Source organism: Uloborus diversus, chromosome 2 (assembly GCF_026930045.1).
Source record: "Uloborus diversus isolate 005 chromosome 2, Udiv.v.3.1, whole genome shotgun sequence".
Classification (NCBI taxonomy): Eukaryota; Metazoa; Arthropoda; class Arachnida; order Araneae; family Uloboridae; genus Uloborus; species Uloborus diversus.
Window position 1 is genome coordinate 201,979,781 of NC_072732.1, and position 27,245 is coordinate 202,007,025.

At 32.4% G+C, this 27,245-nt stretch overlaps 1 protein-coding gene across 1 annotated transcript; it reads left to right on the forward strand.

Annotated features, from left to right (window-relative positions):
- The first annotated feature begins 3,165 nt into the window (after positions 1-3,165).
- Positions 3,166-27,043, forward strand: LOC129217626 (myosin heavy chain kinase B-like). Its single transcript, XM_054851955.1, has 10 exons — positions 3,166-3,340; positions 8,044-8,153; positions 9,582-10,368; positions 19,662-19,867; positions 19,983-20,069; positions 20,868-20,956; positions 21,931-22,153; positions 23,079-23,201; positions 24,005-24,167; positions 25,376-27,043. Exons 1-10 carry the CDS (start codon positions 3,309-3,311, stop codon positions 25,530-25,532), a joined length of 1,977 nt encoding a protein of 658 aa, XP_054707930.1. The 5' UTR covers positions 3,166-3,308; the 3' UTR covers positions 25,533-27,043.
- The last annotated feature ends 202 nt before the right edge of the window (positions 27,044-27,245 follow it).

The following is a 27,245-nucleotide window of genomic DNA, read 5'->3' on the forward strand; positions in this document are numbered from 1 at the left end:
TGAAATAAATTTTTTGTGCAATGCGTACTACTTGTAAATGAAAAAAGCTTGTATGAGAAATCTATAGTTTATTTTTTCTTTTAAACTTAAAATAACTGTTTCTTACACAGTTTAAACAATACTGTAATACTGTGCAATGTAATACTCAATTTCACAGACTGGGAAGTGCAAATGAGATGCCTTAAATGTTTTTAACTTTTCAAGAATCCTTGAAAAGAATTGGAAAAGTCTTTGAAACTTCTAAGGAAAGTGTGCTTCAATTTCATTTCTTATCAAGTGTGTAAATTATGAATTAATCAAATGAGCAGTATGTTATTCTCTTATTACCTATTTTCTAAATCTGTACACAATTTATTTTAAAGCATTAACTTACATTACAAAGCACACTTAAAGTGTATAACTTTTAAAAAACATTTATTTACTTATTTTTTCCTGTGATTTTTGTCTATCCAATTACCTCTTATAAGGCTAAAAAATGTAGAATTTAATATAATGTTACAAAGGCAAAATCATTTTGAATAAAGAGTATGCACATGTGCGTTCTATTTTTCTCTTTTTAAATATATTTCTCAAAAATTGTACAACGTTACCTTCATTTTCTTTGCATAATGGTGTCAAATCTAATACTTTGCCAAATACTGTTACCCACAAATCATCCGAAGAACAGTGAAGAGATACCTCTCTGGGCGTGTAGAACTTTTTTGTGTACATCGAATATGAAATCAATTTAAAATTCAAAATCTATTATAAATTTTGGAAAAGCTGCTAGAAAATTTTGATGTTGTAAATGAACTAAATAACTTGCTTCAGAAAATTGTCGTCAATTTTTTAATTTTATCTTCTAACAATGCAACTCTTTCTGAATATGTTCCGCACACATTGTTAAAATTATGTTGTAGAGAATATAACAATTGAAGCTGACTTCAGGGGGGGGGGGAGGTCTATGCTTTAAAATAGAATATTGGTAGCTCATGAATCTTTTACAACAGTTTCTACTGCCGAGATACTGAGGAGGAAAGGTCCGTGGTACAGAATGCGCCATTTAAATTTTAAATGGGGAGGGGGGATGATTGCAGAAGTTTTTTAGTTTTATTTTGGGATGCAGTCATTTCGTCGGGGAGCTATACAGAATTTGAGAGGTCCATTTTAACCTGAGCATAACTTGAGAGATGATTTTAATAATGAATGATATGTATAACAATTCGATATAACTTTAGATCCATTTGTAACGCACTAGAAAAATGAATTATACGTAATCCGAAGTACTAACTTACGGCCACAACATGAAAAAAAAAAAAAAAAAAAAATGTTTAAAAATCCAACCCTACTAGGCATTACTATTCATTTGAAATTTGACATCTTGATTTCCAGCTAGATTTTTCACGATCATATGAATTGCGATAGGGTCCTACTTGATGGGTCTCTTGTTTCTACAAATGGCTTTATATCGCAGTCATAATTGCGATAAACATAAAATCAAGTCGTCAAAATTCAAATGAATGCAATGGGCTGGATGCTTGGAGTTGCGAGCTGGATTCCGATTCCGATTCCGAGACACAACTGACTACAACTGCATTTATGTCGAGGACTGCATACTAAGTGCCTTGCCTCCATTATTTTTTTATACCGATAGATGACAGCACCATTACCGGATCGAACAGTTAATGAGAATTTAGAACTAGACCAGGAGCTAATAGCTGCCTGGTGCTAGCACCCCCAGAGGTATCGTTTCACTTGGAGGACATTGAGACCACGAGCATATTTAACGTCGCCCAGTCCCCTTTAATGACGACGGTGGATCTTCGACCATCGAGGTTCGAACTCAGGACCCTCCGGTCCCGAATCCGACACTCTACCGATCGGGCTACCACGGCCCCAGACAGCTGGATGTTAGATGTTTTGTGTGTTGGATGCTGTGTTTGTCTAAACAGGATCATTGTATAAAGTCAAGAGAGTTGTATATGAATAAAATCGTTTCCGGTGTTATGGGTGTCATTGCTTAAGAGAATCACTCGCGCGGGTCTTCAAAAGATAAGATTTACGACACAAGAGAAAAATAACACACAGAGAATCGGCAGGAATCGAACCCACAACCTCCAGCTGACAATGTTTTAACCGCAGAGCCACAGGCGGCCCCTGTTCAGAATTTCCTGTGTGAATTGGGTTAGTTTTAGGTATTGTTATTTTAAGTTCTGTGTGTTCGGAGGCGACTATGGTTTTGAACGCAGTCCTCTAGCATGTGAAGCAGTTTAACTTCAGTTAATCAAAAAAAAAAAAAATACTAAACTGACTTATTTTATAAAATTTATGTTTTTGGTTTCAAATGTTTATATTTGCACTTTCAATTTTTTTTTTTTTTTTTTTTTTTTTTTTTTTTTTTTTGAGCAATCACGATTGCTAATTGTTTTCATTTGACCGTCCTTGGTGTTGTGGTTCCTTTTACTAGAGTCCCTATATAGGTACTCTACCTTTTACAGCTTGGACCGTGAGCCTCTGTAGCATGACCGCCCACCGGCCTCTGCAGGCACGGCTCCTCTGGCCCTGAGTAGTTAGTCTGAGCACTGTTCCGGGAATGGGAAGGGAATCCGTTTCTTCTGGGCGGTGGCGTCCATGTCCTATACACAAACACATGCTCATACACTCACACACACCCGCCTACGTGCATAAACACAGGTCTACGCTCACACACAAGCCTGTACAACATGCACAAACACGTATCCGCCCAGGACGAGGGCCAAGCTTGGGAGGACAGGCTCCTCTTCCAGAAACAATAACTGAGTAGGGTCCTGTCGCAACTCGTGATTGCGAAAAACATAAATTTGAATTCGAAATTTCAGAATTCAAATTAAGTATGACGTCTTGAACATGTAGATACTTTTCCTCCTGCAATCTGAATAGCCTCCTACAATCCAAATGACCCCCTACAGTGTGTTTATATGTTACGGACAGGAAGTGGAAGTTTCGAAACGTTTCCTATTAGAATCTACGCTTCATGTCAGTTTAAGATCTAAAATAGGAGAACTTTCTTCATATCTATGGTTTTGTACATTTTTCTTTGTCATATGCCGAGAGGGGTGGAGGACTCTTGTATTTAAATGATCACACTTTTTCCTTTAAAAATTGATTTTTAGCCCATGAACTTTGGCAACATTGATACCGGCGTCTGTGAATTTAATCTTTATTCCGAATATTTACAAAATAACATCAAATAAACAGAGTTATTTGTTCATATTTTGATGATAACCAGCGACTAATTCCTTCGTCATTATTCAGTAATTGTCTTTGGCAAAAGACAGCATTAGACATAAATGAACATGAAGCGGCAAGTCTGCGCTAACAGGTACATGAATTTTTCTCGAGCGTATAAAACTGAGCTGCCATAGTTGTATATTTTTGTTAAGTTTCATTGTTATGTATTCTTAGTAGGAATGTTCAAGCTGTTTTCCTTACTTCAAAATGTTTTTTCTATAGAGTGAGTGAACCATCTCTTGCTCAACCTTCAAGAAATAATTTCGTAATTTAAGTTTGTTGTAACTTCTTTGTAATCTAAAGGCTAATCTTGTGAGTTTAATCTGTGTTTTAAACTTACAAACACAAATTTTTTCTAGCAGTTTCTAAAGATTGTAAAATTGCATGTCTTTTAATGATATCAAAAGCTTATTTTTCAGAACGTAATCATGAGAACGTTCTATTTTAGCCAATAATGTCAAAACTGAATTTGTGATTTTTTTATTTTTTGTGTCTGCAATTGAATTTTAACCAATTAGTTTTCAGGCATTGTTGTCAAAATAAGATTGTAGAACATAAAATCAGCTCAATATCTTCTTATATATCATATTTGAAATGTTCAAAAAGTGTTTTGTTTTGCACAAGTGTGTCGTGATTGATTTTACTTTGATAAGTTGATGACTCAAATAATTTTAAGAATTTTACTGTTTCATCAAATATAGTTTCATTTTGTGCAGCTTACAGTTTTTATATCATTGTAGCAACTTTTGAAACTTAGTTAAGTTAACAGGATCAAATTCCTTTGATATAATAAGCAAAGCAAGCTGCAGGCAGTTTAAATGCTGTGTAGAATATTATGTACAACATTTGGTTTTCTAAATTTGCATTGCATTTACCTTTATTTAACTTCCACAACTTCTACTTTTGTTCTATTTTTTTTTGAGCAATCACGATTGCTTATGGTTTCATTTGACAGTCCTTGATGTTCCGGTTCCTTTTTCAGCTTGGACAGGGCTGCAGCAGCACCGTCCACCGGCGGCGGCGCGGCTGGTCCTGAGCACTGTCCACCGGAATCCACTTTTGCTGGGCGGTGGCGTCTATGTCCTACACACGCATGCTCATATACACTCCCCTACGCGCGCATGCCTTTACACACGTACACACGCCTACGTGCACACACGTAAGCCTACACACACAACTATACACACGTAACCACCCAGGAGGAGAGACATGCTTGGGCGTGGGAGTCATTTCTAGAAACAATAACTCTAACCAGTAGAGTCTTGTCGCAACTCGTGATTGCGAAAAACATAATTTGAATTTCAAAGTTTCGGAATTCAAATTAGAATTAATTGGGGGAAGTAGGTCACTTTTTTTTTTTTTTTTGAGGAATCACGATTGCTTATTGTTCTTACTTGACTGTTTTGAATTCCTATCATTTTATATTCCCGCCAGCATCCTCTGCCAGCACCACCGTCGCGTCCACCGGCCTCACGATGCTGCTCCTCTTGCGAAAACCGTCTCCAGGTTGCGTCCATATCCTACACACACACGCCTACACACAATACACACACTCATGCCTGTGCACAGACACAAAAACACATTCCTACACACATACACACACTCATGCCTACACACACACACAGCACTGCATACACAACACGCACACACATGTGCCTACACAAACACACGCGCATTTGTACACACACAAGCTCGTGATTGCGAAAAACATAATTTGAATTCAAGGTGCCAAAAATTCAAATTAATATATATTTTTTATTATTATTTTTTTCTATTTGCAAATTAAGGTTATCAAAATTCAGAGTGAAAGTGAACAAAGTAAAATAAAAAACATTCTTGGTTTGCAAAAATATTTTTGCCTCTTTGTGATAAATTAAAATTTTTAAAGTGACTTAAAATTTCAAATAGCAATAAAAAAGGCTGTCATCTGTTTTGAGTTTTATAAGCGTCACCTTTTTCATTATAATGAATCCATTTGAACTTTTGTTGAGCTTCATCTGAGTTAGTTCATTAAGCAGGTTCTTGTCATTTTGATGTATTTTTCCTTTGTTTATGGTTTTCTTGGTTAGTTTTATGTTTTGTTTCTGACATAAGAACGATTAAATTGATCAAAAAGATGAAAAAGGGAGGGAAATTTAATGACATAAAAAGGTAACAAGAGGTTATGAAAATTAAATTTTTAGCAAACAAGTTAAAGTTAATGCATTCTTAACTTTTTAATGAGGTGAATAAAAATTGAAAAATTTGAATGAAAGTCACAAAAAATAATAAGTTTACCCAGAGTGAATAAATTTACAATAATGTAATTCAAAGTTGTTATAATAGCTACCAGGTTAACATAAACTAGTGTGAATGAATAAATTATCTAAAGTGAAACATACACTTTTGAAAATTCAAGGATTCAGGTAGTTTTTATTCTAAATTTGACTCATACAGGATGACAAGAAATACCTTAGATGTGCATAATACATTATAATTTTAATGCTAATGAAAATATTGCTACCGAACTTCAAAATAAATATGAATACATTATTTTGCCTAATATATTTACAAATTTTCAAAATGTGTACCTTTAGAGCTACACACAGAGCCTTAACACAGAGCTTTAAACGTGTTACAAAATTTTTGGCTATGGGCCGCAACTCTCTTACTGATATTCCCCAAAGCAGAATACTGCTAAATTTGCGACGTATGTTGCAAAACAGATGCCTGAGTGCAGAACAATTCTGTTCAAATGTGAGAGCCTCTGACAAATGTTCTGCAGAAATTCTACAGATTTCTGTAAATTAGACCAAAATCTAAAATTCTTGGAAATTATGATAAGTTGGCGGAAAGCTCTTGAAAAATGTTGAATCCGATAAGTCATCTGCAGGAACTTTAGATTTACTTTGAACTTATAGAAATTTGTGCAAAATTCTATCTTGAGTTGGAATATATTTGTAGAAAATTAGCAGTTTCTGCAGAATTGTCATATTCTAAATCTGAAAAAATTCTGAGTTTTCTAGCAGTTGTGTTTTTTTTTTCCTTATTTTTTAAATTGATCTTCATTCACTGCAATATCCTCCATAAATGTATGTTTTGGAAACATACCAACATTGAAATACGTTCATCGCCGAAAATTGCATGTTTTGTTTCGAAACAATCAAGATTTCAATCCTTTTGCATCCTGAAAATATTTCAATTATTTAGAAAGTTTTGAAGTGTTTTATTATATGCTACCCTAACTCGAATCATTTTATTTATTACTTTGGTAATTTATTTATTTATTTACATTATTTTAGTTCCTCCTTAATGCCCTGTAAAATTAACCAAAAAATGTAGTTTGACACCTATGTTCAGATTTTTTTGAAATTTTTATCTTTACTCTTTCTATGCATTTTAGAAAGCATATAAAATATTTTTAAAGAATCTCAATCTATTTAGGTTTTTCAAAAATGCATAGCAACAGTGAAGTTTTAAAAATTGAAAAAAAAAAAAAAAAGCTATATGAAAAGATTTTGATTTAGTGCTCCCAATTTGTAGAAAACGTCACGTTAGTTGCTTGTGTATACAATGCTTGAAGTACTTTCAGAAGCATTTTGGTCAAATGATCTTACGTTGCATAACATCATCAAGTATTCTGTTTTAGGGCTGATATTTTATTTCATTCCTTGCATAAGGATTTCTTTTGGGATTCCAATGTTTTGTGAAGTTGAGCACACACCCTTATCTTCAAGTCCTTCTTACATTATTGAACAGCATCAACAATCAAAATCTGTAAAGGTTTGGGGTGGGATATGTGTTAGTGTTAAAACACCGCTTGTTTTTGTTGATGCGGGGATAAAATTCATCAAGAAACAAATTGCAAACTGAATTTGGAAGATGTTGTCTTTCTTCCCTTGGTCGCAAAGTTCTTTGGAAACAAAAGATGGACTGTTCAACAGGATTCCTCACCTGCACACAGAGATTATCAATCAAGATTGGTGCAAGAGAAATTTTCCAGACTTCATTGGAGCTCAAGAATGGCCATCCTGTACCCCAGATTTGAACCCAAAGGGTTATTCTGTTTGATCCATTTTGGAGACAAGGGTGTGTGCTAAACCTCTTAAAACTTTAGCATCCCTAAAGAAATCCTTATGCAAGGAATGTAATAAATATCAGTAAGTGAGTTGCGGCCTGTTAGTCGAACGTTTTGTAACACGGTTTAACGCTCTGTATTTAGGCTAAAGGTAGCCACTTTGAAAATTTGTAAATATATTAGACGGAATTGTTTTTTCATATTAATTTTGAAGTTTGGTCGTAATATTTTTGTTAGCATTAAAATTACTTATAATGTGTCATGTGTGTTCAAGTTATTTCTTGTCACCCTGTATATAAAAACAAACTTGCATATTCAATATACATCCTTGTTATTTTTATGAAACTCTTTGAGTGACAATGGTAATTTGTTTTGTTAAATTTGGAATGGTATGCTTTGATATTGCATTTGTTTGTTTAGAAAATTAAATATATTTTCTACTAGCTTGTGTCATTCTACATGTAAATGCTTCAACTCATTTAGTTCTTAATCACTTACGTTTTTAGCTTCGACATTTTTACTGATATACAGATTGTTCTCTTGTGAGTGTCTTTCAGTAAGTTTGCGAAGGGGTTTGTTTGGATCATCTACCTAAATGTCTGTTACCCTTTTTTGAATTCTGAATTTTGCAGGATGTTTTTTCCTCCAATATCTCTGAAATCCAATAACTTTTTGAAAATTATTTACTTGTAGAGGGATTGTCATTGGTTTGTAAGTGTAAAACTTTCTTTTGTCAGATCTTCTTCTGATGAACCTGAAGCAAACCAAGTGAATGAAAGCAAAAGAATCAAACTTGCCCATATCAAGCAAGATGAAACTGCAGCAGAAAACATAAAACTTGAGGAAGGTAATATTGTACAAAAGTTTCGGATGATTTTGGTTCTTCTAGACAGATTTGACTGTAAACAGCATCAAGGTTGGATCCAGCTTTTGGTTTTTGAAGGAAGTCATTTCTGTATTCTAAAAAGGGGTTAAGAAGTCATAAGCGGCTGTCTACAAATGATGTCACGCTTTGAGAGAGGAGGAGTTTCGTGAATTTGTAACAAGGGGGAGGAAGGGGCTAACAAGAAATTTGACATCATAAATTTTTAATAAGAATGTTTTTGAAAAACAGAGGGACATGTTACAAAGGGGTTAAAGTGAAGTGTGACACTTGGATAATTTATTGTGTAGGGTGATTAAAAATGGTTTTTTAAAAAGTGGCATTTACGGACAGCTTTTAAGTCATTTTTGGGCATGAACTTAAATGAACCCCCCTACCATGGTGTTGGTAGGGGGTGAATTTTTCGTAATATGATTGCTATAAACTCAATAGTTGGGCTGTCTTTAGTTGGGGGGGGGGGGGGGTCATGACCTTTTTTCGGATCTGCTTCTGAACTGGTTTCAATACAGTAGAGAGCGAAAAATCCATGGAAATCTGCTACCCAAAAGAATATTTTTTTATTTATTTATCTACTTTTGTATTTGGAGATAAATACTAGCATTTTTAGCAAAACAAAGGTTGTGATAATGAACAAAACTGAAAAAAGAAGGGGGAAAAAAACTCGGTGCAAACTAAAGTTTAAAAACACATTACAGTTGAGGAATCGCACTGAAAATTTCAAATAATTACAGTTTGTATTTTTAAATTGTTTTGTTTTACATTTTTAATTAACATTTAGTAATCTTTGCCATGTATTAATACTAATACAAAAGTGAAAAATTGCTTTTATGTGTTTCATTTGCATTGTCCCCCATAACGGGACGAAAACTACCCTATAATGTGTTATTCTGATGCATAAGCTATATTATTGTAATGTTTCATTAAAATCCATTCAGTAGTTTTTGCGTGAAAGAGTAACAAACATCCTCATAAACAAAGTTTCACATATATAATAGTAGCAAAATGACCTCTGTTTGTTTGGAGTATTATATCCTCGAGCATCTTCACACTGTGTTCAGAAAATTTTACTTGAGTCCACTACTCCTGGAAGGAACATGCTGGCAAATGAGTTATGTTGCAATAGTGGGAGCTTAGTTGTATAAAATGGAAAAAGAAAACTGAAAATTAGTATCAATGAATCTATCGTTCAGCTTTGTAACTTTTAAATGTTAATTTCAAGTTTAGTTATAATTTTTTCATAAATTCATAACTGAAGTTCTTGAAGTCATCTTCAACAAAACATAAAAAATCTGATTTATTTTTTATGAAAATAAATCTTTTTTTTTTGCACCCTAGTGTAAAGTAAGAATGTTGCTTTTCATCTGTGCTAAACCATTATTGCTAATCTTGCAGGTACCGATGAATGTGTTTTTGAAGACCATATTGATGAATCTGCTGAAAACAATCAACAGCATAACTATGAAGGAGACACTGATGTAGGGGATCGAGATTCTCCTCCTCCTCCTGACACTTGGCAGTATGGTTACGATGGAAATGATTTCAGAAGCTCTCAAGATATTCCCATGAACAATGCGGTAGATTATTCAGATTGCAAACCCCAAGAGGATTCAATGCAAGATGCCTTGCCTATTCTTGAAAACTATTCACTTATTGTTCACCAAGAGAATGGAAATTTTGATGAATCTCATGAAAATGGTGTACACATGGCAGAAGGAGAAAATGGTCATGAACAAGATTCAGTTAGTGAGAAGCGACTGACTAGAAGTGCTCGGAAAAATGCAGCAAATGAAAAGAGTTCCTTCTCGCCGACTACAAGTTTACAGCCCCCAAATATAATGCATTCGGATAGTCTTCCAGAGTTGGTTAAAATTCAAGAAGGAAATGACTCGGGGAACCATGTGGATCATGAAATCGCAAATGGCAATGGATCATCTCCGGATATATCTGGTCAGAATAATTCTTGTCAGTTAGAAGATACGGAAAAGGAAAGTGATGTGTGTAATTCTAGTCCTTCTAAGAATGCTAAACGGAACTTAGACTCTGATTTTAACTTAAATGGTAAGCAGAACTTTGATGTAGAAAATTTAACATTATCCTACTTGGAAGCTACTGTTTTAGAAGGGCATGCAGATGTTGTCTACTCGGTTGCTGCTGATGAAGATATTGTGTTATCTTCTAGGTATGTGCTGTATTTTGGGCAACTCTTCTTTTTTATGGTAGTTTACTTGTATTGTACTTAAAGTTTTGCTGAAAAGTAAAACTGCAGCCCCATAGCAAAATACTACTAAATTTGGGACATTCGTCGCACAAATTTTTTTATACATATATTAACATATTTTGCACAAATTCTGCAGGTTTCTTTAAATTAAAAGAAAATCTAAATTTCTCGGAAATTACGATAATTCATCGGAAAACTTGCGAAAAATGTTGAATTTGATAAGTCATCTGCAGGTACTTTAGATTTGTTTAATAGACTTTGAACTTAAAGAAATTTGCAGAATTTGTAAAATTCCATCTTGAATTGGAAGATTTTTGTAAAAAATCAGCATTTTCTGCAGATTTTCTGCAGAAATTTCATTTTCTAAATCTGAAAAAATTCTGATTTTTCTAGCGCTTTTGGTTTTCCTTTTCCTTATCGACCCTAATCGATCTTCATCCACTGCCATTTCCTCCATAAACGTATGTTTAGAAACATGCCAACATTGAAACACGTCCATCGCCAATAATTGTGTGTCTTGTTTGAGATTTCAATCCTTTTGCATCCTGAATATATTTCAATTATTTATAAAGTTTTGAAGGGTTTTATTATATGCTGCCCTAATTTGACTCATTTTGTTTATTATTTAAGTAATTCATTTATTTATCATATAGTGTTCACATTTTTTTCAAAAAGGGGCAGGGTAAATTTCTCAGAGAGGGCATTTTCAATTTAAAAAGGGGCACTTTTTGGGAAGTAAAAAGGCACTCGGGGATGACCCAGTAGGAAGTCAACACAAGGGGTGCCCCTTCCCCCCAAGAGCAAGGATGCATACCCCTCCAAAATCAGGAAGACCCCCCCCCCCCTCGGCCAAAAAAGAAGAACGTGAGCTTCTAAAAATTTCCGATTCAGCAAATTTGTTGACAATAATGCAACATACTTTTTTTTTCTTTTTAAATAACACTTAATGACCCCCTATTAGATCTAGGTATGAGAGCATGGTCGTATTTAATAATGGGGTCAAATTTAAGTTGAGTAAATTGCGAATTTCTTCTTCCTAAACAATCGGGTTTGGAGTGATCCTGAAGACACTTTTGTGACATATTAAACCATGTACTAACTATGTGTATTACAGTCATGAAATTAAAAGGAAGAAACTCACAGGAATATACTCATAATTTTCAAATTTAGATTAAAATTATATATCTAGTGATCTGGTCTAATCAAATTGTCTTGGAAAATATTGATAGCTGATTCCCTTATGCATCATATCAATAGGAACATCACTTAAGTTTTATGAAAGTTGTTTTATAGATGTGGTACAACCATAAATAATTCATTTTTATGACACTAAGTAACTCTCAAGATGTAAGCAGAGATTGTTACATTTTCTTTAAAAGGACATTCTGGGCAATTCTATGGTGTCGGACGTAAAAAATGAAAAAAAATTTCTCAGTTTTAATTCTATTTACCAAATATAAACTGTTCCAAAATAAACAAATTTATTTACAAGATACTTACTACATCCCCCGTTTTCCAAATCGTCCCCCCCCCCCAGCAAGGGCTCACCCCTCCCTATTTATCGCAGAGACCTTCCACTCAAAATAAACAGTCCCCCCCCCCCCCAAAAGAAAAGAAAAATACCCTCAAACAACCTTACTTAAAAAATTTCAATGGCGTGGCTCAATCTGCGCTATGAACCCCCCCCCCCCAGGGGGCACCCTGCTAAAGTTCACCTTTTATTACTGTGCTTTATACAAATAGCCAATCAATAAAAGAAACAAAAATAAATATGCGAAAAATATTTTTGTATTTTAGTTCAATATGCATAGTATTGTACACTAAAGTGCGAAAATCAAAAGGTTCGTAAACCCAAAGCGGAGATTAAAAGATGGCTATACGATTACACTAACATGGTAATGTTAAGCATGACATGCGACACATGCAGCATTAAGGAATTATGCACTATTACCGTGTTTTCAGAAAGTTACTGCTGAATGTTAACGGTTTTGAACAAATGAATGAAAATAATTGAGGTCTCCATGCTTTGGTTTACATCATGATATCATTGCAAACTGAAATATAAATTTTGTTCACAGTGAATGCTTTTGCTAAGAGATTTTTTAAGACAGCTGTTTCAAAAACATTTTGGGAGTATCTCCAACAGCCCCAGTGGCAAAAAGTTTTGTAGCTGTCTGCGAAAAGCTTTCATCGACAACTACATAATCTGTCTGCAAAAATCGTGCATAGTTCAACAACTCTTTGGGTCAATACCTTTCAGAAAAACTAGCTTCCATAAATGTATCACGAAAATTGCCTCCCGCCTCTGTATTGTTGTATCGCAACCCCCTCCTCTTCCCCACCACCATTTTTGAGACTGGCGACATCCAATTCTTTCCCTTTGGGCCAATGACTTTCAGAAAAACTTAACTCCCATAATTGCATCACAAAAATTGCCCCCACTCCTCCCTGCATAATTGCATCACAACCCCCCCCCCCCCATGCCCTCCTGCACCATTTTTAAGACTGGTAACATCCAAATTCTTTCTCCTTGGGCCAATATCTTTCAGAAAAAAATAACTCCCATAATTGTACAACAAATATCCACCCTCTCCCATTATTGTATTACAAAAATTTCCCCCACTCCCCCCTGGATCACTTTTGAGACTGGCAACTTCCGAATTCTTTCTCTTTGGGCCAATACCATCTAGAAAAACTAATTCTCATAATTGTATCACAAAATCGCATCCACTCCTCCCAGCATATTTGTATCCCAAAAATCCCCCCCCCCCCGCCCCATTTTCGATACTAACAATCCCCCAAATTCTTCCACTTTGGGCTAATAACCTTTCAGGACAACTAACTCGCACAATTGTATCAGAAAAAAAAAGGCTGTATTCAGCTTTATTAAAAAAAAAAATTTCAAAAAAAAAAAAAAAAAAACGGGAACGGTTGGACTTAACACCTTCTCCTGCGCTCATCAAAGATCGTCGCAATTAGCATTTCGATTATTGTTCAGAGACTGCCTCCGTAGCCCAAAAATAGCGTTTTATTAGGACTTCAGCTTGGATAGGGGAAAACCCCATCACCAGATTCCACGAAGATGACGTCATGCGTACACTCCGTTGCCGATGAACTTCGGCGTGCGCGTAAAGATTGCAGAAAAATAAAAAGGAGAGAAAGAGAGAAAAAAAGATAGTCACATGTGATTAAGAAATAGGGAAAAGATCGAAAATACACGAAATTTTCAAATAGAGACATAAAGAGACTAATTTTTAAAAATAACGATAATATAAAGAGCTTCCCCGTGGCTTACAGCGCTGTGCTAGAATTATGCATGTGTAATTAAAAATGAAAGTGAAATAAAGCAGCGTAAATAAATAAATCAAATGGTTATAGAAGGGGGGCTGAAACTTACATTTTCAGGAGAGGGTGGGGATTCTAATTTAACCGAATGAAATTTCTTGAATGATGCACTTATACCATACTTACATTATACTTAATTAGAAGAAAATCATCCAAAAAAGGAAAAGAAAAATCAAATGTTACGATTTAGAATTGATGAATAAAGACCTTTTGGTTAGATCTTGGCGATCTCCCATCACTGATTCACGCCCTTTATTCACGACATAAATGACATTACGATATAAATGCGAATGGTTGCAAATATTTCATTTAATAAATATTTTCCTGAAAACGATGTGGGGAAAGAAACTGCAATATTATAAAGCAATAAATTTAAAAAAAATCGCACGATGTACCCTTTTAATGAGAAATATAAAATACACACTTATTAAGTCAATTTTACTTTTGTTAAACATATGAATTCCTCAACAGTATTATTTTTCGATCGATCTGTAGTTTTGAAATTAAAAAAGTGGAGGGGCAAGGAGTTTTGAGAAGTGAGATTGAGTTGTCCCGATGTGCGAACCGCTTGTAGCTCCTCCTAAATTAAACCCCGGCTACACCATTGGTCAATGCCTAAGGAAAAGCAACTGAATAAAGAGTGCTAAAATACTGCACGCGTTTTTGCCACATGCAATCAAAAGCACGTGTTCAAATATTGCTGCGCACTAAGTATCTTGTAAATGGAACTTATCCTTTAAAAATTAAATTTAACTCTGAATTCTGGATAAATACCTTTAATTTTGTTCACTAATTTCGAATATGGAAAATTGTCCAAAAGCAGATGTTGAAAGATTGTTGCAGCAAATGTGCTCAACAAACAAAGAAAGCAAAAATCAACTTTCATTCACGATTATAATGAAAAGAAAAAAAATAGAAAGAAATTACTCATAATATTTGTTTCGTTTGGGACACAATTAAAATTTAAAAAAATGATGATCACAACAAATTGCAACAAAATACTTTCGCATCACCAAGGTTCGCACTTCTTGCGCAAACTAGTTCCTTTTTCTATTTTACTTTTTAAATCGTAAGTTCATTTATGAAACATTTTTTTTCCCTTTCTTTATTTTATTTTGTAGAATGATAATTTCAGGTATGTTCAATTTCTACTTTATAACAGCACGTGGCTGCTCCGATTTTCAACACTAATTGAACCGATGTCGATCCTAAGATAGTATTAAAAATTAATGTAAAAATGAAATTCTTGCACTTACTTTGACCATATCTACTATTTTCTTACAGAATGCTCCTTCCTTTGTTCTTGCATCTTCCCGTTTGCGATTCATAGAAGGCATGACGGAAAAAAAATCGGAATAGCGTTCTCAGAAAAACGTAGGCAGAGATCGGACCGCAAATTCGCACGTGCTTTGTCCAGTTCACCGCATGGAATTAAAAAAAAAAAGGGGTGCAAGATGTGAGGTGCTGGGTCGGTCAGTTCCCGCCCCTCCCCCTCCCTCCTTCCATCGACGTTCGATGGGGAGTGAAAGCGTTGACGTCATGATTTTGAATCTTCCTTTCGGACATCATTTCCTCCTTTCTCCCCTTCGGATATCGTAAATATAAATTGTTTGTACACCAGTAAAAGGGCAGGGCACATGATTAAAATTCTACTGCAGGGGCAGGGCGCGTTTCTTCGGATCTAAAGAGGGCAGGACGCATCGGCTCTTTAAGAAAAAGGGGCAGGGCGCCGCGCCCTTTGAAAAACGCATAACGGGAACGCTATTTATCAACATTATTTTAATTCCTTCTTCATGGCATGTAAAATTAACGGGGTTTGACACCTTGGTTCGGATTTATATAAATCTTTGTATCTTTGCTCTTTTTATGCATTTTAGAAAGCATGTAAATTATTTTTGGACAGTCTCAATTGGTTTAGATTCCACAGAAATGCATAACAACAGTGAAGTTTTAAAGACTGAAAAAGAAAAAAAAAACTTTTATGAAATGATTTTGATTTAGGACTCACGATTTGCGGGAAAGATCACGTTGGTTGCTTGTATATATAATGCTTGAAGTTATTGCAGAACAATTTTGGTCACATTGCAGAACATAGTTAAGTATTCTGCTTTGGGGAACTGCAGCAATTGCCTGTAGAGTTGGTGCAATGGCCACTTCCCAAAAAAAGTGTCAAAAAAATTTAAATGCTCAGAAATGTTACATCGCCACAAACGCTGTACTTTAAAACAATAATTATATCAACCATGGTATATCAGGGTGGCAAATACCCATTAAAAAGAAAGAATAAATGGAATTTACCTCTTTTGGCTCTATCCCCAACTTTTAAAGCTGCATTTGTTTACAAATAAACTCTTTACAAAGAAAGAAAATAAAATTTTATGATCATGTTTGCAAACCAGAAATCGAGCAATAATGAAATTTTTGCATAAAAATGTTCCTTTCTACTATTTTTCAAAATGATTTCTTTTTGTGAATACTATTTCTGTTATCTTTTGCTTTTTTCGTAACATCAATAAAATTCAGGAATTCCATTTTTTGCTTCCTTACGTTCCTTTTAAAGTTTTGAATTTCATTCTTTTTTAAGAAACGAATTATAATTTACTTGCATTCAATTAAATGAAAAATTTACAAGTAGGAATTCTAGTGCTTTTCCCCGCACTTTTCAAGCAGTCGGCCATTTACTATAATTAAAGCTTTTAGTTAAATGGGCAGATGATGAAAAATTGTATCAGAATGTGTCACGATATATTTCTTTATTCTTTAGCTAAAAGAGTTGAGCTAAAATTGAGGCCATGGAAGAAAATGTCTTATTGTGTAAAACCTGCATCGACAGAAAAGCCACACTTCTGAAAATTTAACTTTTACGTGAATGCCACAGCGTTTCTTCCAAAAGCTACTGTAATGGAATAAGAAAACAATTTTTTTTACAAGATTGTTCCTTGAGAAAAAAACCCTCCTTTTAGTATGCAATATAACATGCTATTATATTCAATATCTTGTTTATTTTGTTAAATTACTTTAACGGTTAAATATTTCCTAAAATAAGTTGTACAAAAAAATATATACAGGGTGTTCCATTTTAACCTGCAAGAACTCTATTTTTGCAACCGTTTGTCCTAGATGCATACTTCCAATTTCAAAAATGTTCAAAATCCGATGCATAGTTAAGATATTGAAAGTTTGGTGCAAAAATAAAAAGGAGTCAAAAAATACAAAATTTAACTTGTTATACGAACTCCAGGTCCCTAACTTATATTTAGAGAAAAAAAAACCATTGAAAACTATTACTGACAGAAAAAACTTGACATTTGTGCGAGCACAACTCAAGAAAATATTCCAATTTAAAGTTTTAAGGGATCATACAGACGATGAGATTGAAACTTATCGCCCTTTCAGAAGAATGACAGGTTGTCTAAGTAAAAAAACGAAATATTTATATTTTTTATTGCTATTCAAAAATAAATGCAAATGTTATGCCGTGATAGGCAAAAACACCCTCAGAACCTTGAATAATTTGAAAAACTACACTTTATACACACATATAATTTTAAACACTTGTTAACCACTATATTTTCTTCTAAAAGTTGTTATTGACCGCAAGTGTAAAGTGGTTCAAGTCACAAAACACTGCGTTTCATATCTCTGTGAATATTTGTCATACTAATGTCAAACTTTTTCTGTTGGAAAGATTTTTCGATGGAGAAAATTTTCTTAAATATAAGTTAGGGGACCTGGGGCCATATAAAAAGTTACATTTTGTATTTATTGACTCATTTTTATTTTTACTTCAAACTTTCAATACCTTAACTCTGCATCTGATTTGAACATTTTTGCAATTGGAAGTATGCATCTAGGACTAACGCTGGCGAAAATAGAGGTCTTGCAGGTTAAAACGGAACACCCTTTATATACTAGTAATGTTTTGTTAACACTTTCGTAACGTAATAAGGAAGTTTTGCAAAAATAGGGGTCTTGCAGGTTAAAACGGAACATCTTGTATATATATATATATTTTAAGTAAATGATTTATTTGAAAAGATTTTATTGTTAGTAAAAATGTAAAAGGAATTTTTTTATAATAGAATTATATGATAATTTATTTTCATCTTTGCAATGGTTTTATGCATCAGGCATATAAAAAGTGTGGTATGCTTGTACGTTTCATCCGATCATGTCCATATTGACTAATTTCTTCACATGTCCTGCATTTTTTGCAATTAACAAGACAAAACCACATTAGCAGCCCTGCATTTGTAGTGTTAATTTCAATCTTTATGTAAGCAGTTTCTATCAAAAAAGTTTTTCTCCTAATACATGTTTTTCTTTAAAATTGTCCTTAAATCTAAAAAATTATTGAAAAGAGAAAAAACAGTTTTTTAATAGGTTTTTTACAGTTGTTCAAATTAAATAATTAATGATTTTGGAAAACGTTGATTAAATAATGGATTTATTTCATCTGAATGTACATATGTGCAGTAGCATAACTAGGGGTTGGCGGGAGTGGCTCTCGCCAGGAGGGTGGCATTTTGACTGATATAAAAAAATATTTTGAAGGGTTTTTTTTTTTTTTTTTTTGAATCATTGAATTTTTAATTTTTTTTTTAAATTAAAAAAAAAAAAAAATGTGCAAGAAAAGGAGCTAGAGGGAGTATATATAAATAAACACATTTTGTAGTAAGTTACCACCCTAAAGCCAGGGCTAAGGCAGAGATACTTAAAATACACCGCCAGCTCAGTTATTCCATCCGAGGACTGCAGTTTCGTGCTTTTTAGCACTCATCAGTCCGGAATAGGAAACACATGAGCTGGAGGCGAAAACACATGCATAACATCTACTGAGAAGGAACATTGGGCATCATTGAAAACAATTCTAAAAAGAAAATAAGAAAAAAAATTACAGTGCTGCCTCCTATTTGTTGAATCAATTAATCAAAATGTTCCTAAAAAAATTTTTTTTTTTTTTTTTGAAGGTCACAATTGACTTCCCATGTGGGAGGGGGGTGCAATTTCTTTAGTCACTAGGGGTGCTAGACCCCATAGTTACGCTAATGCATATGTCATATAAAAGTAAGAAACATTCTACACTGCAGCTTTGATAATGTATTTTTTGTTACTTTCTTTGCAGTATTCTCTTATTTGGTTGTTTTTCACTTAACAATATACAGTAGAGTCTCAAAAGTCTGAGGTTCCTTTAAATCAAGGTGCTTGATTTATATTTAAATTTATTTTAGTAGCTAAAAATGATCCAATCTGAATTTTAATTAAAATCTAAAAATTGAATTCATTTGTGATCGTAAAACTTCCTTAATTGCATACAGTAAAATATCAAAAGGTCTTTGTGAACAACACTTGTCCAGTGGCACAAAATACTTGAGGTTGATTACAGGATATATCTTAGGGATAATGATTTGATGCGCAAAATGAAGTAAAATTAACAGTTTTGCTACAAAGAAGGAATTTTAGTATGTCACATCAAAAAAGGAAGTGTACAACTGGAGTCCTATTCACAACATGTTTTCCTTCTGTGACAGTTTTTGGTACATACGTGTATGTACGTTATAACATAGGTTCAAATGGATTCCGTCAGTCCAATGGTATTTTGTAGTTGCCAGTAACTTAACACATATAAATATGTTCAGAAATGAGGTAAAAGAAGAAAAACAGCAATATAAAAGAAGTAATAATTTTTTTCCTTTTATTGTACAAGGAAGTAAGAAGTACGCATTCTTATGTCATCCGAGAAGCATAAAATTTAGTTGCTAAGAACTTTCCAAATAATCAGAGTTATCATAAATCCGAGGTGGCTTTAGCACCAACTACCGCAGATTTTTGGGACTCTGCTGTACTTTTATTTATTAATGCAGGTAGAAAAAAAAGGGGTTAACTAAATAATTTTTTTATTATTTCAGTGGTGATACTACTGTAAAAGTTTGGAGTGTTGAGGAGAAAAAGGAAATATGTAGTTTTGCCGGACATACGAATGCAGTTACGTCAATTATTCTACTTACTAAGAAGCAGTCAGAAAATCTATGTTCCAAGTTAAATTTACCAAATTCTAGGATTGCAGTGAGTGCATCCTTGGATTGTCATGTAAAATTATGGTCTGTAGATTTAGGTAGGGCATAACATGATGTTATATTTTAAGTTGTACATTGCATTAAATGACTCATTTTTCATATGTATTATCTCTATGCACATCCCGTGATTTTAATGTTTTGATTTCATTTTAGGTCAAGAAGTGCTATCTTTATATACTTTTAATGGTATTACTTCAATTGGTTATTTAGAATCCGAACATTGTGTTGTAGTTGGTACAGGTATGGATGTTTTGTTTTTAGAGAAAGTGTTAAAAAAACTACCTTAATTTTTTTGATATTTTTGATATGATATTTCGAAAAGGAATAACTGAAAATGTGCGTACGTGCACAAGTATCTATTTTTTATGACATCGTAAAAAAGTGAGAAAACCATAGCTGTAAGTAATTGCTGTATCATCACAGTAAGATTTTTTTTCTGTCCGAACTGTGAGGTAGCAGCTGCAATGTAAGTTACTTCTATGTACACTTTTCTCTATTTCTTCCTCCCCCCACACCACCTCCCTTTTTTTTTTTTTTTTTTGAAGTTGTAAAAAATTTTTGAACTGCATATTGATACAACAATTAGTTGCTTTTCGATAAATTTTCAAAATGTCTCAAAAGACTTCAAACACCCTGTGAATTATTTTATTTTGATGTTTAAGTTTAGTCTTTACTATTTTATTCAAGATCATTCTATTTATGTGATCATGATCTTTATTTAGTGTAGTTGACTCTTGTAAGCAGAGCATGTAATTAATCGTACTGTACATCATACAGTTTTCAAATTTGTTATGTCTCATTATGGGGCCTTTTTTTGAAATCATAAGTGAGATTTTGTTAAGCTCAGTGTTAGTTGAATGTTTATTTAATAACATTAAATGTGAAAATGAGATTATGCATATAAGCTGGTAATGACCTCAAATAAGTTTGGTTCTATAAATTTGTCTTAAGTTTAATTCAATTAATTGAATGTCTCATGCTAATTATAATTAATGTGTCAGCTAGTATTGATTTTAAGCAGCATTTATTTTTGTTTAGAAGGCGGTAAGCTGGAGGTTTGGAATTTAGAATCATCTAAAGCTATTCATTCTGTTCGTGCCCATGAAGATTCTATTTCAGATCTGAAAGTAATTTTTAATAAATTTATCTGCTTTTTGCTAATGTTTTCTAGACCAGTGTTTCCCAAACTGTGAGTTAAGACATGCTGGTGAGCCTCATGGCAATTTTTGAATAAATGAATAAATAAATAAAAAAAAATGCAGTGGGGATGAAGTGGGTCACTATTGGCTGACATTTCTAAAAGGTGGGAAGTTATAAATTTGATTTGAGGCAGTGAGATGCAAAGGGATGTAAGTAGACATTTTCAATTTTTGAGTAAAATGTGTTTAATTGTAACACACTAAGTAGGCGTTCATTGATTTTTTTTTTCTAAGTCATGCTGTACAGCAGTACCTACCAGGGCTACTAGTACTTTCTCTTGCCCCAAGCCAGAAGAGAGGTTTCTCTACTATTTGCTCCAAATTTTTAATTTTGCCAATTTCATCCCTTTGCTTCTCACTACCTCATTTTTAAAATTGAGTATGAATCTCAAAAAGTTTGGGAACTCCTGCTCTGGACCAATTTGTTTTACATTTAAAAAAATTTTTGACTTAAAGAATGAATATATAATACTAACTTTTCTACTTAATGATAGAAAATGTTTTATGACATTGAATTTTCTCTTATAATGAGGATAAACTAATCCACAATGATTCCCAAGTTTTGAATTTGTTAAAGCATAAAATTCATTTTTAAAAATTCAATTTGAAAGCCCCACCCTCCCATATTGATATACAAGAGACAGATTTGAAATGTGTAGATTAGTAATGAAAGCATTTTAAAATCACATGAAGGATGTTGGAACAAAAAATTGTAAAAATAGTTCTTTGGTTTTGCTATTAATTTTTACTCCTTAAGAATTGGAGTAATAACTTTCCTCGTCTTTAAAACAACTATTTTAAGTAAAGTTTATTATTATATCAGAATTTTAAAAAAGTTTCTCAGTATTTTTTTTTTTTTTCACTGTGGAATTAATTTTGTGTTAAATTGAAATGTTTTGCAGGTAGAAGAAAATTATGTGTATTCTGCATCAGTTGATGGCACAGTTAAAGTTTGGCTGTTTGAAGAAGACGATTTGCAGCCTCTGTATACCAGAAGGCGAAAGGAATTGTGTTCAAATAAAATAGATTTTGCACCGACGCAGTGGAAAGCTGTGACTGCTTTTAACAATATTTTATACTTGGGAGATAATTCTAATAATTTGAAAGTGTTGGACTGGAGTATAGGTTAGTGTTTTTGATGCAATATTTTGATATTTTGAATAGGAGACATTTAAAGAAACTTGTTTTGAAAAATATTGAATATCCAAAATCTGCTCGTATGCTCTTTCTTTTAAAAAGACTCGTTTATTAGCCTTAAATGACTGTTTAAGAATTTTAAGCCTGATTGTTATCATTTTTATCAACTTTTTTTTTTTTTTTTTTTGTGTCATGTTGCTTCTTTCTGACTAACTAAAACCCATGGGTAACAAATACTCTGCATTTGCTTTGAAGCTTATCATAATATTAAATAACATACTGCTTTCATTTTGAATGGGTGATTCTAGCATTTTGTCAATATTAATACCTAAAGTGAAATTTTAGTGAAACAGATATTTTTAATCATCTTTCTTCCTTTTTTAATCTCTAAAAGTTGTCAGGAGTTGAGAAACTTATTTTGAAAAAGCTTACTGGCACCTCCCCCCAAACTAAAATAAGCATATTCAGTATGCATCACATGCAATATTTTCTACAAGTAAATAAAGTGTTTTAAAATTTTATCTGATGAATTTCTACCAAGTTCTTTGCATTTCATGTCAATTAATGCTCACTTATTGTGTATAACTGTTTTTCTTAAGAAATTATATCAGTATTTTTCTTATAAATTATGAATTAAATGATTTTTAAAGATGCTTTGAATCCTCTTCAAGATATCCGGTTGAAAAAAAAAACCACCTTGGAAAAACTTGATTCCCCCCCTTCCCATCTGAACATGACATTCACCATATTTTTCACAGCAAAACTACTTTTATGCTGTTGAATGCTATGAATTTTAAAAACATTATTTTACTTTGAATTTTTGGTATTGATTTTAGAAACCAGCATTATGCAAATGCTGGGGCAAATATCGTAATACAATATTTTCTAAACTTTTATTTTGTTCTATTTTTAGGGCATCTTAGAACATACAAGAATTTAATAGATGGTAGTGGACTTTGCGAAAGTGTATTAGCTAAAAACAACATTTTATTAAGCTCATTCTATGATTCAACTTCAGACATAGGAGGAATAAATGGTATAAATTATTTGTTTACTTGTATTTTCTAATTACGTTAGCCTCCTCCAAGTTTTGTATGCAATCAAATTGTTGTTCGAAACTTCTATTTCTTTCCTTTTTTTCTCTTTTGATTCTTAATTTATGAATACAAAAAATGACTAGCAAATCTTCTAGAATTGAACAAGCTTACTTTCCTTATATTAATGTACCAATATTAATTAATTGTAGCAACATTAATATTAAATATTTTATGACTTTTATTAATTTTATCTTTTATTATGTGATTAATTTTATAACGGACATTTCTGGTGATTTATGTTTTTATAAAATATGATTTTTCTTACATTAAAAGTAACTTATTGAATGCTGGTAGTTATTTCATAGTTTATTACTCAATTTTGAAAAATATTGCTACTCTTTTAACTAACAGTCAGTACTAAAGCAACAGACAAAATTTGATTCAAAATTCTCACACTTAAATGTTTATTTATTTTCATTTAATTTTTTCCTAGATGGGAAAAAAAAAAGAGTTTCAACACTGATGTGTTTGTTTTGTCAATCAAAATGAAGGCTCTCGAAAACCAATGTATTCTTTATAAAAAATAATAAAAAATCACTTATTCCAGCATGTTATGATATTTCCTCATACTTATTTTGTTTATTTTACACTTTTTTATATTCTTTTATTTTCTTCATTTCCTACGAAACAAAAAAAAGTTTTAACTGTAAATCACAACATTTTTAGGCTCTTGAAATAAACATCAAACTTAATTTCAGATAAATTACTTGCTTTCAATTGAATTAAATTTCCTCTGTTTCAGTTTGGCGTATACCAGAACTAAGTTATGTGTGCACATTAACTGGAAATGTTCAAGAAATATGCAGTTTAGCTCTCACTGCTACTGAAAAATCTCTTCGCATTGTTAGTGGAGGACATCAACTACTTGTGTGGGATTTTGATTTTTCAAGGCCCCCAAAGAAAAAGTATGTAATATTGTTCACTTCTGTGTGTGTGGGGGGGGGGAGGGAGGAGAATGACTAGGGTTTATGTCTAAAAGCTTTTTTATATATATATATTTTTTAAATCTTCTGCAGTTGTAATTGATTTACTTTGGTTTCTTAATTGCTTCAGCTCTTATTATTGCATGTTTCTCTGAAAAAAGAACTTCCACCACCAATTTGTTTTAAAATTAACGCCTGAATGTATAGAGCTGTAGGCTTTAGCAACTAAAAAATTAGAACCTCGTAATGGCATTCTTAAAATGTCGGGTAAAATATGCTGATAGTTTTAGGAAAACATTATTTGAAATGATTCATTACAATTTGTGATAACCCAGGGGAAAAGTCATCCATCTCCTGTCCTACAAGACACTTGATTGTGTGATGGAGCTTTGCAGGAACGATTGGTGATCTCCCACTTCCAGACTGCCACTATGGTAGAAAGAGCAGCAACTCGCGTTGCAAAACCTCAGATTTTGAAGGTCGGGAATATTGCAGAATAGCCCAGGAATAAAGAGAAATTTTGGGAATTTTTACGCAGAAAAAAAATAAAGTGTTGAACTCCGGTTATTGATCTATTCTTAGAAAATATGATTAAGCATTGTCATTGACACGTTTCTAACTTACAATGAATTACAACATTAAATAAAAACTAAGTTAAATAGGAACTCTTACTAGATGTTACGTTGTGGGACATTGTTAACAATAGTTAAAAAAAACATTATTAATTATGAAAACATTTTTCTTTTCTTTAAATTGTGAAAGTGTTTAGAGTACGGCTGGAGACATCACATTTGTAATATTTCTTTGAATGAAATTGAACATTATTAAAATTGTAAAATTTTGAGACTTGTTCTTTGTAAGTTTTGTGTATGTAGCAAAATGTGAAACTTGAAAAACTGTACATGAATGACTTTCCTTCGAAATGATTTTTTTTAATTAATTAAAACTTGTTTAAGTTCTAATAAAACTGAAAGATTTAAAAAGTTAAGAATTTTTGCCAAGTTTATTACCATTAAAAAATGTTAAAATTAATGAGTACAAAAATTTGGGGAAAGTGATTGAACAACCTGGAAAATTTTGGGAATTTTGTTGAAAACCAATGATTTTTTTTTTTTTTTTTTTTAACCTTACACTTAACTCAAACAAATGACCTGTTTCTCAAAGTGTTACTAACAAAGTTTTATTTACAGTGCGAAAGAGGAAGGATTCTATGTTTGTGAGATTGAAAAGATTGGCTCTGAAATCAATGAGAAGCCATCAAGTATGGATAAATTAGCTTCACCTTCAAAAAGTACCACTGTCGGTGAAATTCCAGCTAGCAAAACATCATGGTGCAATGTAATGTGAAATCTATTTTGCTGTTTTATTCCTTTAGAATTTTTTTAACCCATGATGTCATGGTAGAGCTAACACTGAAAAGCTTACATATTCATCGATTTTAAATGGTTATTTTTTCGTCAGGGTTGTTTTAATCGCATTATCATTTTTCACTCAAGGAGAAAATTATTTCTTGTACTTGCAAGATTATAGCATTTAAAAATGAATTTTAAGAGTACAGTACAAATCTATAATGCTGCAAGAAAATAGTGTTGCAAAACAAATAGCTAAAGCTTTTAATATTGGAAATTGTTTTAAAAGATTTTTTTTCTTTCTATTTTAGAAAGAGTTTTAGATTTTAATGTAATATTCATTTGGACGTTTTAAAGTTCTCATGTCACACTTTTTTTCTTTTCTTTCTTTTCAATTTTATGTGCTTTTTTTTAATTATTATTATTATTTTTTTTTTTAATGTTAAAGACTTTCCCAATAGCCATACAATTAGATTTTCCTAGTACAACATTGAAAATTTTCCTTTGAGAATGTAAATAAGTGTTTGTCAAAATAGAATTTTCGACAAATTATTCTATTTCATAATTCTTTTATTTTTATGGAGCAGTACTTTCTATAGATAAAAGTAGTGCTTTTTAAAGGAAGAGGAACAATGTATGGTGGTATCAATAAATGAAAAGTACACATATACTAAGGAGTATTACATTATTTTTTGTGTTTAAAATTGACTTCAGATAATTGCATAATATTTCGAAATATATAGACTTTTTTTTTAAATCCATGTCTTTTACTTTTCAAAAGAAAGTTTGCTATAAAGATATGAGCCATAATGAAGGGGACAGGTTGAAATTTGTTGTATGTTTAAAGAAATTTTTCTGTGCATTTAACTCTATACTGTTGAGATGCAATTTACTTCTTCTTTTCTCTGAATTTAAAATTCAAAGAGGAGCAAAATTTTCAAATTATTATTTGCAAGTAATACTTATTATGCCATTGTTCAATTTCCTTCGTTATACTCCACACCTTTGTGAAATGTTTATGATTACAGTCTTATTAAATGTTTGCATTCATAAAACTTTGCAAAATTCAGTTTCCTTTTGCTGTATGTGATGTTTTTTAAAAATTGTATAACAATATTTACTTAGGTAGCAAAATACTTTTTTAATTCTCTGTAATTCAAACATTTAGAAGCATGATTCAAATTAAAACAAACTGTGCACTAAACCATATTATGTTTCAATAACAAGAGAATCTAAATTTCAGTATTGTTGAGTGCAATTTTATGAACAGTAAGCTCAATTGTCAAAAAATAGTTTTAGATATTGTTTGTGATTTAAATTTTTGATTTATACTCTGCAAACATACCGGTATATAAAAGTTTTGAAAAGTGATATTCAGTAGTACTACAAAGTGAAACCTACAATGAAAATGTTTCACACCTTATCATTTGTAGAACTTGTTGAATTTTATTTAAAAAAATATTTTTAATAAAAAGCATCAATTTAGGAATGTGGATGCACAAATAAATTGAAAACTTCATATTTTGCAAGCTTGGAATTTAATATCTTAGAGGCTCTTGAATTTTAAGTCGAATCAGACCATCCCCAGATCAGATACGTTTGTTTTGGATTTAATGTCTCCTTTACAAGAAAGAAAGGATGGAGAGAAAAAAAGGCTCATAAAGGATTTTTTAGTTCAGAAATTTATTCATTATTCTCAATAATAAACTTT

Coding starts and splice junctions, on each gene's coding strand:
- LOC129217626 (XM_054851955.1), top strand. CDS start 3,309: ATGAACATGAAGCGGCAAGTCTGCGCTAACAG. Junction 19,868..19,982: donor ATTATGGTCTGTAGATTTAG/GTAGGGCATAAC, acceptor ATTTCATTTTAG/GTCAAGAAGTGCTATCTTTA. Junction 20,070..20,867: donor TTGTGTTGTAGTTGGTACAG/GTATGGATGTTT, acceptor ATTTTTGTTTAG/AAGGCGGTAAGCTGGAGGTT.